The sequence below is a fragment of the Cynoglossus semilaevis genome, unplaced genomic scaffold, assembly GCF_000523025.1.
Source record: "Cynoglossus semilaevis isolate Cse_v1.0 unplaced genomic scaffold, Cse_v1.0 scaffold1431, whole genome shotgun sequence".
In the NCBI taxonomy this organism is placed as follows: Eukaryota; Metazoa; Chordata; class Actinopteri; order Pleuronectiformes; family Cynoglossidae; genus Cynoglossus; species Cynoglossus semilaevis.
This window is the reverse complement of record NW_007585118.1, coordinates 264,249-280,189: the sequence shown is the minus strand read 5'-3', so window position 1 is coordinate 280,189 and position 15,941 is coordinate 264,249. Positions and strand designations below refer to the sequence as shown.

The 15,941-nt window shown below is 39.9% G+C and overlaps 1 protein-coding gene across 3 annotated transcripts in view; it reads left to right on the top strand.

Moving 5' to 3' along the window:
• Positions 1-15,941, top strand: part of tspan4a (tetraspanin 4a) — a 115,586-nt gene that overhangs the window by 21,377 nt on the left and 78,268 nt on the right. The window contains exon 2 of one of the 3 annotated variants that reach the window (XM_008337310.3): positions 4,920-4,999. The exons of 1 other annotated variant lie outside the window; for it this stretch is intronic. In XM_008337310.3, coding sequence (XP_008335532.1) covers positions 4,937-4,999 — 63 coding nt within the window. In that variant the 5' untranslated portion in view covers positions 4,920-4,936. Of the gene's footprint in view, positions 1-1,416; positions 5,000-15,941 lie in introns of those variants that run through there. One more of the 3 variants, XM_008337309.3, reaches the window with a different exon arrangement.

Genomic DNA, 15,941 nt, shown 5'->3' with positions numbered 1-15,941 from the left:
TGGCATGTGCTTGACGTGTTTATTTCCCACCAGAGCTGTTAATATTAATCTTTATGGCGGTGCTTTTAAAACGATTGCCATTATGAATTGCTTTTATGGATCTGCGGTTTTACTCATCATATCTACCTCCTACGCGGCAGTTATGTTATCAGCTGATGTTCTGACAGCACCTGAGCCTCGGCAAACCCTGGTCAGAATATGATATTCTGGTCTGCACATTATTTGTGGTCACTAACTGACAGGAGCTGCTGCTGACACTATGCAACAGTGAAGCAATTTGTAACTTTTTTTTAAGGAAACTTTCAGATTAACGAACTAGGAAACTTTCTTCAACGTGGAATATGGAAAGCAAGGTTTTTAATAGACGCTGTTTGGTTTTAGTAAAAGGTCATATAAGGGTAACAAGGAGCAGATGCTGTAGCATGTTCCTGAGATAATGTCTACAAAGGAAATGGTAATTCATTTTGTAGATAAAGAAAGAAAAGATGAATATCGTCATTAGAACATTTCCTGTTTTGTACTGTACATAATGGCTGTTGGACTTTTTGTGGAATAAGGGGAAAATCACTCCTCACGGTCATTAAGATGTTACTGTATTATGAAGAATAAAAATGATAATTGGGAGCAAAAGCTACTTTGCTCTGTGTTTTAAAGGTCATTGAGAAATGCTGCGTGCTCTGCAGACTCACAAAGCCCCTCAACACACTAAGATTACCGTCAAAGAAGCTCATAAAACAGGATGCTGCCTGAAATAGGATCAAATTAAGAAGCGTGACAATTTAGCGACGTTGCATAAGTGCAATTGCTATCAGGCAGCCGGGCTATTCTCATTTCATACGCTATTCGTGCTCTGTGAGGGTTGCAGTTATCATTTCAGCCCATTTGGTCTTTTAATGCAGATATTCTTTGGAGACTCATATTCCAGCTTTGAACAAGAGAACCTGAGCCTGCTGCCTTGCTCCTTTTTATATCTGCATGGAGAACAGAGTACAGCAGACCGCCTCTTCTGTGTCTGACTCTGAACGTTAGTCCATTTAAATCCTTATTTCACATCACAGTAATTCATAAAGTGCTGTAAACACACAGATTCATTTTCATCATGGTGTGTATCATGTTTCCTTGCTGCTGCCAAAAAACCTCCCTTTTTTCCATATGCACATTAATTTGTACATGCTGAGGACATCAAAGCTGCTGCCTCCCTCCCCCGGTGCCACTGCACATTAACTACATGTTCTGCTGTGTTTGTGTTGGTGTATGTTTGTGAGCATGGATGTGTGAATTTTTCTTTTGATGCCCATTCAAGGCATTAAAAAAAAAAAAAAAAACGATGTCAGGACCAGTGATGCTTACTGGGACAATGGCCTGGCCAAGCAGTCCCAGAAAACCTGACAGGTTTTCATTACACTGTCCAGTTGAATAGAAGTCAATGCAACGTTCGAATGAGGGCAGTAGAGGGCACGTGTGTGTGTGTATGCTTATGTGTGTGAGTGTATGTGTACCCACTAGGGACCATTTCTGCTGTCTTTACTGATTTTTTTAGAATCATTAGTCCCAATGGGAAGAAAACCCTGGGTCTAATGAGGCGGGACCTCATCTGCAAGGTTCCGGCAAAGATGTGAGATGTGAATTATAGTTACGACAAACCTGTCATTCTTAAGTCCTAATGAAAGTCTGTTCACACATGTTTAAGTGGTTTATGATTCAAACCTACATAATTTTATTAATTATTCAACTTCCTTTGGAGCTGTCCAGTTTTGAGTTAATCTTTGAGAGAATTTTTTTTCCCCACATTTTTGTTCATGTATCACATAATTTGTGGAGAATTCTAGAAAGGACAGGACAGTTGCAAAATACAATTTTGTATGATGGTCTGGTAGTAGAGCAAGTATTTGTTTGACTCAAGTCAACAACTGAGTTTCTAAATTGTATCCATCCGTGTTGGCTTGCAGACATCAATAAAAGCCACTTGACATTGAAAAACATAGATGTGTCAGGAAGACTATTGTTTGTGCGTTGAAAGACGTGAATCTTTGAATATCTCTGACGTTGAGCTGTGTTATAATAACAGGACAGTACTTTATCTGAAGCTGTCTATAGTTGGAGGATAAAGCCACAGTATTTAGCTCTCAGAGATTTCCTGACAATCCCAGGTCTTTCATGTAAGCCATTACAGTTACTGTATGATTAGACTAGTGAAGGACTAACTCTAACAGCAGCGACAGGACAGTCAAAGCCAAACTGTTGGAAAGGTTCACAGACAATTTTGAAAATGAGATTTTACATGTGACATTTTGAAACACTCTCTCTCCGGTGACCTAACACATGTCATTACTTTATACAGCTTAAGTTTGAGATTTAAAAACCACAGATGTTCACTACAAGCATGATGAAGAGTTATATGCAACCATTGAATGTCAAAGTTAAATTATGTCTGTAATTGTTGTGGAATATATCCAAACACAAACACAGAGGAATAATGTGTCAGAACCTGCGGCTGCGTCACTCCTGTTCCTCCTACAAAGTTCACAACTTATTCCTCATTACAATATGACCTTGTGTCAAGTAATGTTTTCAATTCATTCGTGCCAGAATCACATCACTGCCCCAAGGCTGCTGCGTACAAAAAGAAATCCATTAAGTACTTGATACAGACCAGTTCTGAAACCTTGCCGACTCCCATGGTCATTGACCCAGAGGGTGACAGGGTTGGGGAGTTATTTTCTGTTTATGCCAGCAGCACACCACAACCCTCCCACTGTGTTTTTTTAAAGGAACACTTTGGATGAATAGTTTAAAATGTTGAAATTTGTGCAAGTGGATACTGTAAGTCTTGGAGCAGAGGGATCGAAATGGAGAGAAACACCACTGAAGTCAAGCATGCAGAGAGCAGTCTGGGTTCTATGGACGAACAACCTCTGCATTTGGAATGAGAAACGGGCAGGAGGCAGGGATGAGGAGAAGAAGGAGGAGGAGGAGGGAGGACTGTAGTGCAAGTGCAGCAGGCTTCCTCAGCGATGCTGTGTTAGCAGCACACTAGGTTCTGCGTGTTTTTGTATGTTTATACAGTCCCATGTTTCTGCTTATGCACGTCTAACTCTTATCTGCTAGATGTTGGGTTATGATTGGCATGTGCATGAGGAGGGAGGGGTCTGGGCAGAACACTGATTGGATGTGTTCTCTTGTAGGGTGTGGCCAGAATATGAATGACAGCCCCTGCCTTTTGCATTGCCAGGTTGAAGGGATAGTTGCCGAGGAGGGATGGGGTGTTTGAGATTGTGTATGTGTGTGTGTGAGAGAGGCAGAGAGCATCAGAGCTTGTGAGAGGAGAGAGGAAAAGAAAAGGGGAGGGGAGAGAGAAAGGGAGAGAGAGAGAGAAAGAGAGACAGCAGAAGAATGTGAAGGGAAGGAGCTAGGGAGAAAAGGAGGGAGCTTCAGGCAGCAAGGCTGAACCAGCGCTCGCTCACTGCAGTCTCTTTTCTGCTTCAACTCTCTTCTCCTCACTTCTTCTCCTGCTGCCTGGCCATGACCCTGATGGACACACTGATCTCCTTGTCTACCTAAAGAAGAGAGGGGGGACGTTTAAGCGGTGGAAGCAGGCACGGGAAGAGGGGACACTGCACACTTTGCCTCACTGATGCACTTTTTGCCTCACTGATGAGAGTGTGGAAATGAATTTCCAGCGTTGAGAGGGAAGCGCAGAGAGTGGCTCAGTGTCAGGTGCAGCAGATAAGAAGAGCGAGTGAGTGGAAGAGGGTTAATTTTGTTAGATGTGTGAAGATGCAGGCGGAGGCAGAGTAACCCCCCTGACACTTTTGAGTCACACACAGGACAAGTTGGGGCAGAGTGAGGAAATGTCAGAGAAGGGAAGAAATTCAACAGGGATACTGAGATTGGTCCCCTCACATCCATCCTTTTAACTTCTCACATTCTCTTCCTCTCACATTCATTCAATTCCATTCCATAATTTCTTTCTTATTTAGTTCCTGCAGTTTTTTTATTGATCTATTTTGCATTTCACCAGAACTCTTTACCAGAGTTCTTGTTTTATCTGATTGAAATAAGTTAATTGGCTAAAGTAGGGCTGCTGTTACCCCCTGGTGGAGAGAGACGCTGAGTAGGATTTTCTTACAAGACCAGGTAGGACATTTCTGGATAATCTTGCTGGAGCGCTGGAGTCAGAACCCTCCAGTGGTTTAACTGATTGTACAGTCACGAGATGAAACTGAAATCCAGCTTATCTCAAAGAACATGACACCTCTGTTTAAGGGATTTAGGAGAGGGGAACAGGGATGTGCAGATATGTGTGTGTGTGTTGGGAATATATCTTAGATACATCGTTTTTGCACAGGTGTCGTGGCAGTTTTTTTTTCTTTTACAATGTTTGCTTTTGTGAATAGTTGAGAATAGACTCTATGATTTTAGTGATCATTTAAGGTCCAGTGGATAAAAACACATCATCCTTTAAAGATTATCTGAGATCAAATGTGAGCACACTGTGAGTGAGTGTAATTAGGTCAATAATTCTGTGATTTGACAGGGGGCATCATTGTTTCAGCCAAAGTGTGCAAAGACAGAAACCTCTCTGAAGATTGTTCTCAGTCGTTCAACGAGTTTTTTTCCCCACAAACTGAAATACACAGAGTGACTGTTGAAGACTTCAACTAATTCAAGTTCCATAATGAGACGTTCAAGTACAGATGAGACTCCTTACCGCCGGAGTCCATCTCTGGACAGTAAACCTGAGACTCCACCATTCACGTCGGGGTTCCATCGCTTCAGTGGAGAGTTCGAGTATAAGCGACCGCCTTTTGCGTTTGGTTTCCACACGACAAAGGGGCCACAAACATCCAAGGGTCGCTACGCCCAGGGGAAGAAGTATGTGGTCTTTTACCTGGATCTCTCCTTCATATTCCTTCTAGAACTGCGACGCTGCAGGATGGCTGAGGGTTGCATGATGGCCCTGAGATATGGAATGGTTTTCTTCAACCTTCTCTTCTGGGTGAGTCTCCGAAACTTCTTATACTATCATTAAGTGTGTGCAAATTTCTAAACGTAACTACTGTAGCTCACAGAATAGATGTGCGCTGTCGTTGGTGTGCTTGTGTTTCTCGTGTGTATAGTTGTGTTATCCTGATTGGAACCTCCTTAATTGTGTGCATGAGTGGAGTGAGGATCATTTGTGTTTGTGGAGAAGACACAGATGGTGCGTTTAGATCATGTGTTCAAAGCCCACTGTGTGGGTGCTTCTAGCTTCCTCTGTTCCCTGTACAGTAGTCTCAGTGTGGGTGTACACTGCATTGTTTGCCGTGTTAAGCTCTGGCATATTTAGAGCCCGCATTGTGTGCATACTTGTTAATCAGAGTGTAACCTGCACAACAAGTGATTCCCAGACTCTTAAAGCCGTGCAATGTCAATCTGCTTGGTCATATGTGTTTGCTGTAGAGCTCTACTGTCTGCTTCAGACAGCCCCATTCAACACAACACCCCCTCCCACACACACACACCCCAACCCACCACAGCTGTTTACATTTATTTTCAGTGTAAAACATGTCAGGTTTCTCCTTCAAAAATCTCAATCTGCTACATTACTCCTTGTGCAATTATGTAAGAGCTTTTTTGAGTGAGCATGTTACTATTTTAGGAACATTTTGTCATCCCTTCTTCTTATTGGTCTAACACTAGTCCTTGCAATGAAGACAAAAATGCAATGAGGTTACCACGATTCAATCTCCCACAGGGTATGTCTGACCTCTCCACCTTCACATCTTGTCAGCTATAAACCTCCGCCATAGAGGGGACCTTTTTTTTTATTAGTGCGCAGTGGTAGTGTATGTGGGTTGGTTAAAAACGGCTACTTGACCACAACAGCCTGTAGAGCTCTTCTTTTGAGCAGCTTAGTGTGTTTTGAACCTTCAGTTCAGTTCAGAAAAGCCTTTTAGATATTTAAGTTTTCTTTGGTACAATGTGAAATGATTAATTTCAGAGTAAAATACTATGGCAGATGGCCAAACTGTAAACCGTTTCGGTCTAATAGTGAACACTACACTCTATATATTTTTTTTTTATTCAAAATGCAAAAACACCAAAGAGATACTGGGCAGATTTACAATGTCCACTGGATGCTTTTCAATGCAATTTGATCTTGCAATGTTCACTGTCTGTACATATCACACAATAGGAAATCTGACCTCTGCCTCTAAATTGAGGAAGTTTGAAGTCAATAAAAAAAGTCTGCTGTACATATGCAATCTGTTTACATCTGCTGAAGTGGATTACGAAAGTTGTTTGGTAGTTGATATTGAACAAGAGGAAACTGAGAATAGATCCTTTTGGAATCTCTCATACAAATCAACATTTTCTCAGGAGGATAATTACTAATAAGCTTTATTTAATAGGCTAGGCTATACACAGTTTTTATTCAAAATAAGAGTAAGACCAGTTTTAAAGGATTATTGAACAAAAGTAACACAGCACAGCAAAGTGGACAGGAAATAACTCAAGTCCTACGTTAAGTGGACATTAAGTCTTTAGGCCTGCTCCAAAACACAATTGTCCTTCATGTTTGAACATAGAAAGAAGCAGCTCCTGTATCAGTGTTTAACAGTCATGCACAATGCAAATCGTTTGTCTGTATTGAAGTCCGGCTCGTTGGATGAGACAGTTTCTGATCTGATCCTGAACTGGGAAGGAAGGCAGTAAAGCAGTAATTCTGCTGAGCTGATGCATTCACATGCTGCTCACTTCTGTTAAAAACAGCCACTCAGCCTAAGACTCCTGACTTCTGCACAAATTGGTTAAGTCAGAAATTGCTGATTTACCAAATTCAGAAAGTAGAATGGTTGAAGCTGATTTTCTATTGACACAGTCATTTCTACTAAATGATGCAGTGCACATAACTGGAGTGTTTTTCTACTGCATCAATCATGTTTTTCTGTGATCTTCATCAGGGACGTAATTAAACACACACGATTTAAAAACACAAGCAGTGCTACTATTATTTTGTTATTAATAGAAATCTCTGTCTTGTGCGATCTATTGATTCCATTGAATATTTATCTTATTTTGCCCCGACATTTGTTTCATTATACAAACACAACTTAATGAAATTAAAACAAATTAGAATCCAAAATAGGGATTAATTAAATTTAATTCAAAAATCCTTATTTGGCTCTAGAGGACAAGCTGATGGCTCATAGACTAGACATAAAAACAGACAATTAGGATAGCAAAGAAATCATTAGTACGGATCACAGCTTTTTTACAGCATGTTATGATTTATTTAATAGTTTAAAGTGTTTTTGTAATTAATATTGAAAAAGGTTATTGCATACAATTTGCCCCTACATACTGCTGTGATTCCTAATTATATTATTGATCTTAATTTTAGCCCAAAGAGCCAACATTTTTGCTTCAGTACTTTCTATCATTCTTCCAGAAAAATCTCTTTTTTCTCACCATCAGGACTTTAAGTTTAATGCAATTACCCTAGTGCATGTTTTGGGCTGTGTCAAATCCAAAATACCAATAGATGTGAACGATCCAAGAACATAGAAATTCTGTACAAGAACACCACCATCAACCAGAGATCATATAGGAAACCATCTTCCTTGGAAGCAGGAGAAATAACCACTGTGTGGTCCAGGTGTGAAATTGTTGTCTTCAATCTTCCATACACGATATTTCTAAGATTAGTTACCAGGGCTCTCACTAGTTACCTGACAGCACACGTGTTACAGATAGTCAATAGTTCATTACTTTCAGGATTTTCCCCCGAAGCCCTGAAACCTGCATCAAACACCAATCTATATCCTTAATGATAACGTGTGAACATGAAGAAGCTGTTTAATTAAAATAGGATGTTTAAATGAGACAAACTGACATTTGTCAGGCTTTTTTTTGGCATTTACGTGGCAGGAAACTCGCCTCGGTTCATGTGTTACTGCAACACACTGTTGAATCTCAAACATCATTGAACAGTGTGTGGAAGCCTTAAGCTTCAGCAAATCAGGCCCATGTTTTTTTCCTTTTTCTTTTTGCGGCACCATCAGTGTTTGTTCCCTACAATTTATGCAAATGCTCTGCTACTGAAGCATGAAAAAGACAGAAGTGTCACTAAAACTAGAAAGGCACAATGTCCAAATGACCTGGAAGGTACCAGATGTCCATCAGTGCACAGAGACTGGCAGACTGTTAGACCCTTTAAAGCCAATGCTGCTTTAGATCTAAACTAAACCATACCTCTTCCTATGTACTGTGTGAAGTTCCACTAGGCTTTGGTCTTGGTCCTTGGTCCAATGCCACTGAAAGGACACTTATTATACCTGGTACAAACATCTGTCCTTATTATTACCATTAACGCTGGTCAAAAGAACTTGGGAAACAATACAAAGTACAAAATCAGATTGGACACTGGTCACCTGTTAACTTATACTCCAATTTGTGAGAATTCTATTCAGGTTTATGTGCTTTGAATTTGCACATCCTTTACAGAAATTAGGGTTACTGCTGGTGTAAAGTGTATAGCACATATAAATTTGTACTCCCTCAACCTGCCTTATAAATCTTAATCTAGGAAGTGAGTGCACAGTAGCCTGGTTTCAACTACTGCACAACACTCCATTAACGGCTGCATGTCAATTCTTCCGCTCACCCCTCCACTCATTAGACTTGTCGGCTCCCAGAGTAGTAGAAGGAGTGTAGTCTCACTGATCACTTCTTCTGCAGCAGCAGCAGCAGCAGCAGCAGCACCAGTACAACTGTCTTTACACAGCATCATTAGGGACTTGGACTTTTAAATCCACAAAACCATTTATTCATCACATGTGCTGTACTGTGGAGCCTCATTACACCGATATTTCTGTCAGCACTCACAGGAAAGCCCAGCAGATGGTCAGTGATTAGATAATCCTTTTTTTTTTACCAACCAGAATTCAAATAACACAGAGAAAACAATGACAAACAGTCATTTAAGTTTCTACTTATTTTCACTGATTCACATCTTTAAACACGGAGAAATCTCCTAGAAAACGCTGTACCATCTGAAATAGAAATTAGGATTTTCTGTGTCAAATGTCAAATTAAAAAAACAAAAAACAAACAAATATACTTTGGCTTTTGCAAAGTGTTCGTAAGGTGCTTTGATAGAACATACTGGTTCAACACTCAAACAATAGAACACAAAGGGCAGCCAGGATGTGGTATGTGCACTGACAACCTCCAGGGCTTAAATGACAACAAACAGAGAAAAAAAAAAGTGCCACGGAGAGAAATTGGACTGGAAAGTCTTTAATCTAAAAGAGCTCCATACAGGCCTGGCTAGAACTGACAGATGGCGCATGAGAATTTCAGAGGTAAAACAACACAGATAAGAAAATAAGGATACAATGGGAGAGAGCAAACATGTTACCTAAAAAGAAACACTTCACAATTATGGTATTGTTTTTGTGTGAAAGTCTGTGTTAACCCCAGAATCAGGGAACACACACAATCTCCACAAAATAAGCTGTCTCCCTGAGCCGGGATATGAACCTGCAACCATGTAGATGTTGTTCCTTCAAAGCAGATGGAAATTCTTTAGTGGTTGATGTCATGTTGAATTATATATCCATTTATTATCTCCGACTCACAGTCAGGGCTCGGCCTGTTTCAGGTCCTGAGAACAGTTAGGTCCATGACGAATGTGACCAACAGAGACACAGAACCATTCTTTCCCACGTTTGCACATTTGCGGTCAGTGCAGAGTCTGTTATTACCCTAAACATTATCTACAGGTCTTTGAAGTGTGAGAGGAGAAGGAGGTTCTCCCAGGAGAACGCCCACGCAAACACGCAGAAAACATACAAACTGCACAGAGAGAGGAGGGCACACACCTTACTGTAGGTTACACTGCTGAGTGCTACAACATGGAGCAGCCCATCATCCATTATATTCTACAAAGGAAAGAATCTACACAGCAGTGATAGGGTCTTATTAATATTTATTGGTACTAACCCCCCCGCCCCTCAGGTTATTTTACTTTGATGAAGAGATACAGTGATAATTATCTCATAGATTTGATTTTTTTCCCCCTCTGCAACTCATATTTGTCCAAATGTATTGTTTAACTTCAGCCAGTTCACCTCGTTGAACTGGCTGAAATTGAACTCATAATTGAAGATATAAGGTATTACGGTGCAATAGGGAGCGAGCTCTCATTTTAAATCAATATACTTTTGAAAGTGTCCATTTTTATAGCGGGCTGATGCGACAAAACTCAAACTGCAGGTCAGTTAAAATCTGTAAGGTTCCATGATTGATACCTGACACAAACCTCTGACACTCAAAATGAACATTCTTTTCTTAAAATTCTTAAAATTGGTCATTTTATGGTAATTTTAACGCACAATAAAAATAATTGCATCATCCATTCCATTCATCTTTGCTGTAATCCACAGTCATGTTGTCCTGTGACACACACTGTGGCAAAGAGCTTTGTACCAGGGCTGCACCTGTCAGTGTGTGTTCGTGGACGGTTCAAGTTTAGGTAAGACGCGTCAGACCAGCCTAACCGAGCGCAGGGCAGTCAGTTAGTCTGTACAACTGACAAGATGAGTGACAACTGAGAACTGGAGGGACTGCAGACTGACTGAAGTACTGTTGAGGACAAAGGCTTGACCAAACTTTTGAAAGTCTTCTCTTGACGTGTTCTCCCCACCACTGTAAAGATATACAGTAATGACTAAAATCCACCAACTCCATGGCTCCTAATTCTGAGTTATAATATTGGGCATTTTTCTTGACATTTTTTCATATTAAAAATTCCAACATATAGATTTGTGTAAAACACAAACATCTACTTCTATTTCTGTTGCACCAATAAACATAATGACATACAGAATTTCTATGACTGTTGATTAATCACTATTACTCATAATTCATTGGGAGTAAGCCACAGCTACCCTCTGAGAGGAGAGTTAAAGTGAACAAATTGCCTCAGTGAGTCTTAAAATCTTTCCTTTTAAGTTTTGAATATTATATTAAGAAAGGAAAAAAAATGTAAGAAAAGTTTCTTAAAAGCACTAAACAACTCAGTATTTATCAGAAGGGCAATATAAATGACGGAACTAATTAAAAGCAGAAATAATCTTCTGCATCAGTAAACAGTGTTCGTCCGCATTAAAAATAATCTGTCAACTAGCTGATAAACACCAGGGGCTGAATATGACAGTGACAGATTGTGCTGTTACTCAAAGACAGGTGTAAATTTTCATGTCACTTTAAATAAACATTAACAAGTGCAGACCTGTGATGTCGATGTCACATGAGAAGGAAAAAAAAAACTGTGAAAATGTATTGCCTATAAGGGGACGCTCTTATATCTTTGTAGGTTCATTATCTTCCCTGTTTGTTTCTAGTTGCAACAGATTTTATGTGTAAATTATTCACAGTATTGTACAACTGCGACTTCATGGTAAATCACATTAACTCTGGCAAATTTACATTTACATGTCGACTGTTCTGATACTGTACATAGTTTCATCTTCATCAAACACAGTGAGTACTACAATATCAGTGGGCCTACTGTACTGCACGTGCCCAGATTGCTGAGTTAGGCGCGCTGATTAAGCCTGTTCAGTATTTGTATACATTCTAACCTATTTATCTCAATCAAAACATTTCCAACACAAGCAAAGTAATATATTTAGATGTTTCCTAAAAGAGGACAGAAGTACATTTCCTAAATATGTTTGTTGCTGTGTCAACACTGTGTATTTTAAGGTTATTATTAAATACAGACTAAACTGGGCTATACTCTCTTTATTTCCAAGTTGAAATTTGATTTAGGGCACGTGAAAATATTATTTTGGACAGTTTTTTATTAAGCCTTTATTGAGCTTTGATTATTTAATAACTCCCTCATAACTTCTACATAAATTACGAGATGCCCAGATATTCTGGGGCCACAACTGTTCGTGTCGGTGTCAGCAAGTCATTTTAAAACCTCAAACGATGAGAACATTTGTAAGATTGAGGTCAGTAGCTGTTGGTCTGCGGTCTGAGATGGCTGTCCACTGAAGTGGGCTGAACGTTGGTCAGTTTCTGGTTCTGCTCTGTTAAATCTCGAGGGTTTGCAGCAAAAAGACAACGGCCGTCAAAACTGTAATGTTAAAACAACTTTGCTGAAAACCCTTCACAGAGAAATGATGCTGTACTTTCCATATTTCAGGGCCTACTTTCAGTGTCACATATTTTATTTATGACTCTGTTTTTCAGCCTTTCAGACAGAAGAAATTAGTCTCCGTGCTGTTTTCCTTTCTCATTTTTAAAGTTTACCCTGAAATCACTAATGAGCCAAGTCCATGAGCTTAATTTGACTCAGATTCAACCTCTTTGAGTGTTAATTTTGTTTCTTCCTGCAGACACCAATAACCTCTGCTGACATTGCACACAGTTGTCTTCCAGCAGTGTAGGCAGAGCCTGTGGTTACATACACAACAGAGCAAAAAAAACAAAAACAAAAAAACAAAAAACAAAACAAACACAACAACAACATAATCAAAATTAAGATTTCACCCCAAACCAAATCACTTCTATATTATGTGTAGCAACATAAATAGTGATGCTGGGAAGAATTAGAGGATTAGATGGACACCTACAGTAGGAGACACACCAGGAGCAGTAGGACAACACTAGTGTTTAATTATGGTCATCCTTTGTTAATGTCAACAGTAAATAAACATAGTTACAAAACTGAATTACAATTGTAGAGTCAGCTTCTGATGTGGCGTATGGGTGGGAGCTATGTGGGAACTATTTTGGAATTATCTATCCTTCCATCCATCCATCTACAGAGTTTTTATTATAGGCGACCAGCCCTATCAATGCAGCCGCTCCTTCAGAATTGTGGCAGACTCACAATAATAGGCAACCTGTTACAGCCACTGATCCCTACTGGTCTATCATTGTGCATCATCTGAGGTTATTATAACTCCCAAGTTTACCCGCCGATAAGAGTTTAGTACCAAACTCCTCAGATATCTCTGCTAAAGTCGGCTTCATGTTGGTAACTGTTGGCGATCCCCAGAACGTTCCTCATCAGTGTAGGGACTGTGGCACAAAACGAATGAGCTACGATGCCGAAGGCCCAGGTTTCTTTAGTGGGTGTACAGTACAGTAACTGATGAGCATGGGACACTTTAGACACTTAATTGTAACTTTGGTGAAGACCATTCACCTCTTTCTTGAACTAAATCTTTTTTCCGTGTTAGAATTTCAAAGATCTATTAATTTAAGCAGGACATCCGTCTCTCTGTCTATCTGACGCCCTCTTTTCTGGTGTGTGTACTCTTCACTTCAGTGAAGCCACAGTCACTCACTTGTTTTCCCACTAACTGTCAGAGTGTGTAGCGTGGTCTTCGCGCTCTAACATTTGAATTCTCCATATAACTTCTTCCTAAAATAAGGCATGATATTTATCAAGGTATAAAAATTTTAGAACTGGGTTTGTGCGCTCCAGGACAAATATTGCTTATCATCAAAATGTAGCTCAAGTGACTTCACTCCAAAATTGCAACAGTCAGTAACTCCAAAATATGCAGCAATGCACGACCCTAATCTCCTCCAGAGCAGGAAACTGGCCCCACAGCTACAAAATGATCATATTAGACTCATTTACAGACTCTCTTTTTAATTAATCTTGTTAGCCAAAATGCGGCTTTTCTAAGCTACAGAAGCATGTCGCTGATAAGTCTGCAGCTGAGACTGACACAGGAGCAGGATGCTAGGAGAGCGCAGCCAGAAGAGACAGAAGACAGAAGACAGGTCCTGTGAAGTTGTGTTTACTTGTCATTATAATGTGGGTCAGAGCCCAGTGGAGGATCAGCAGATTGTCAGAGTTGTGCATGGGTTACATCTGTCTGCAATGATTTTCTAGGATCAATGGAATTTGTCTTTGTACTGACTTGAGACCTGTCAGCCACGCCCCACCCACACCCCTGATGCCACTCAGTCCATTGATTTGCTGCGAGTCTGAGGGGACGTGCGCTGCATGGGTGCTCCACTTAATAGACCTGCAGTTTGTGTTTGCTGAGTTTGGCATGATTGTTCTCAAACGTCACAGCCACAGTTGCACAGCATTTTTGTAATAATGAAAAAAAAAGTGAAATTGAGCACTTAAAATGTTTATTCTGATTAATCACAAGGTAGCTTTGAATAGTGATTAATCTTGATGAATTCTGATTGTTATGAAGCTTGATTAATCATGACTAATCTGATAGATGGGCAGTGGAACCCTTGACTATTTTCTAAATGATCTTCTGCAGAAGTTCAGGCTGTTTAAGCTAATACTGAATACATTTACACACATTTTATGAGAGCAAAATTTATTTGCTGAGTGATTTCGGGGGCCATATCCTTTGATCAGCATGTCTAGAGACTTTATTGGCTCTGAAGAAATCTAGTGGTGGCACAGAGAGACTGCTCCGCTCTTATCAATGCTTTACTTTTTATTCTCAATCCTCGTGACGCCACTTTTTAGTAAACACAGGATTAACTGCTCTGACCTACTTCACATAGTTATGAATAGTTTGCCTTCATAACATTCAGGTCTTATAAGGTTATCATTGGAAGGAAAACTTTACGTTGATAACCTTGATTTTATTTGTTACAATTCATTTCACAGGACTGACAGTTCCAGTTGTTCTAATAAAAACACCAGCATTTCTATATTAATGACACAAATTACACATAAGCCCATGTACATTCAAACCTTTAAGCCAGGTCTGAGCCTGTGGAAAACATATACATGATGGAGGCAGGTAACAAATGGAAGGAAACTCTCTGATGATGTCATAACTGTACTTTTAATTTCTCCTTTTGAACTTTCTGTTTTTTGACGTTATTGATCTTTGGAATGTCAAATGTAATTTGTCAAGATTTCTGTTGGGGCAATGAGGGCAGGATACATACATACAGCACATTCGTGCCTGTTTTCCTAATTTAAGGCTGTGATTCAGTAGTAGCATATATGGATTGATACAAAGAAGCAGCATGAATATATAGAAAATACAAATATGCTGCTTGTGTATCAATGTGAGTTGAGGGAAGAAAAGTTCAAATCATTGAAGAAGCTGAAGAAAATAGAGCTGAAATAAACCAAGCATTGTATGAGTAAGACCGTAGTCATGAACATGGTTGTCGGCCTGAAGTTTCCTCCTAAACTCTAGCAAAATCCAACACAAACTACAACAACAAACCAAAATAAATGTGATCTAAGGGACTCGACAAGAGCGGAAGTTTAGGTTACTGCAGTGTAAAGCTGTGGGTTGCACATTACTCGGCCTAGTTAGATATTGGTACGTGCGTAATACTTGACAGCCCAGCTGGTGGTATAGATTCTAAAAAGGTCAGATGAAAATATATATAAACATACATATATAAACGACATAAAAACTTTTTTTTTTTTACCTTTCAGATCTTATCTTGTCTAAGCTCAGCTCCAGGTTTGTTGTGGTGGTCCTGGCGTCGTGCGTCACACTAGGTATCAGGGTGAATCATGACAACGAAACCAAAGTTATTCCACATCCAGAGTAATTCAGAGTGATTTATTGAGAAAGTCAGGACATTTTTAATCGAATATTTGATTAATCCTTTCAGCTCTAATTTGAAACGGTCATCCTGCAAACACCAGTGAGACACAGTTGTCCAGTACTTCATACATTTGCTCCTCCCACTCATGTGTGACTGATTGAACAGGTAACAAAAAACACCTGTGTGGGTGAAGGAGTAGGCAGGGAGAGAGAGAAAGAGAAGGAGAGAGAGCGAGAAGCAGCAGAAAAGGCAAAAATCATAAAAACAGTGACGCAACCAGAGGGGCTGCACTATGCAACTGTATTAATGTGTGTAACCTCAGCAGATAATGAAATCGTAAATTGATGATGCTGGCTTACATGAACCCAAATGTC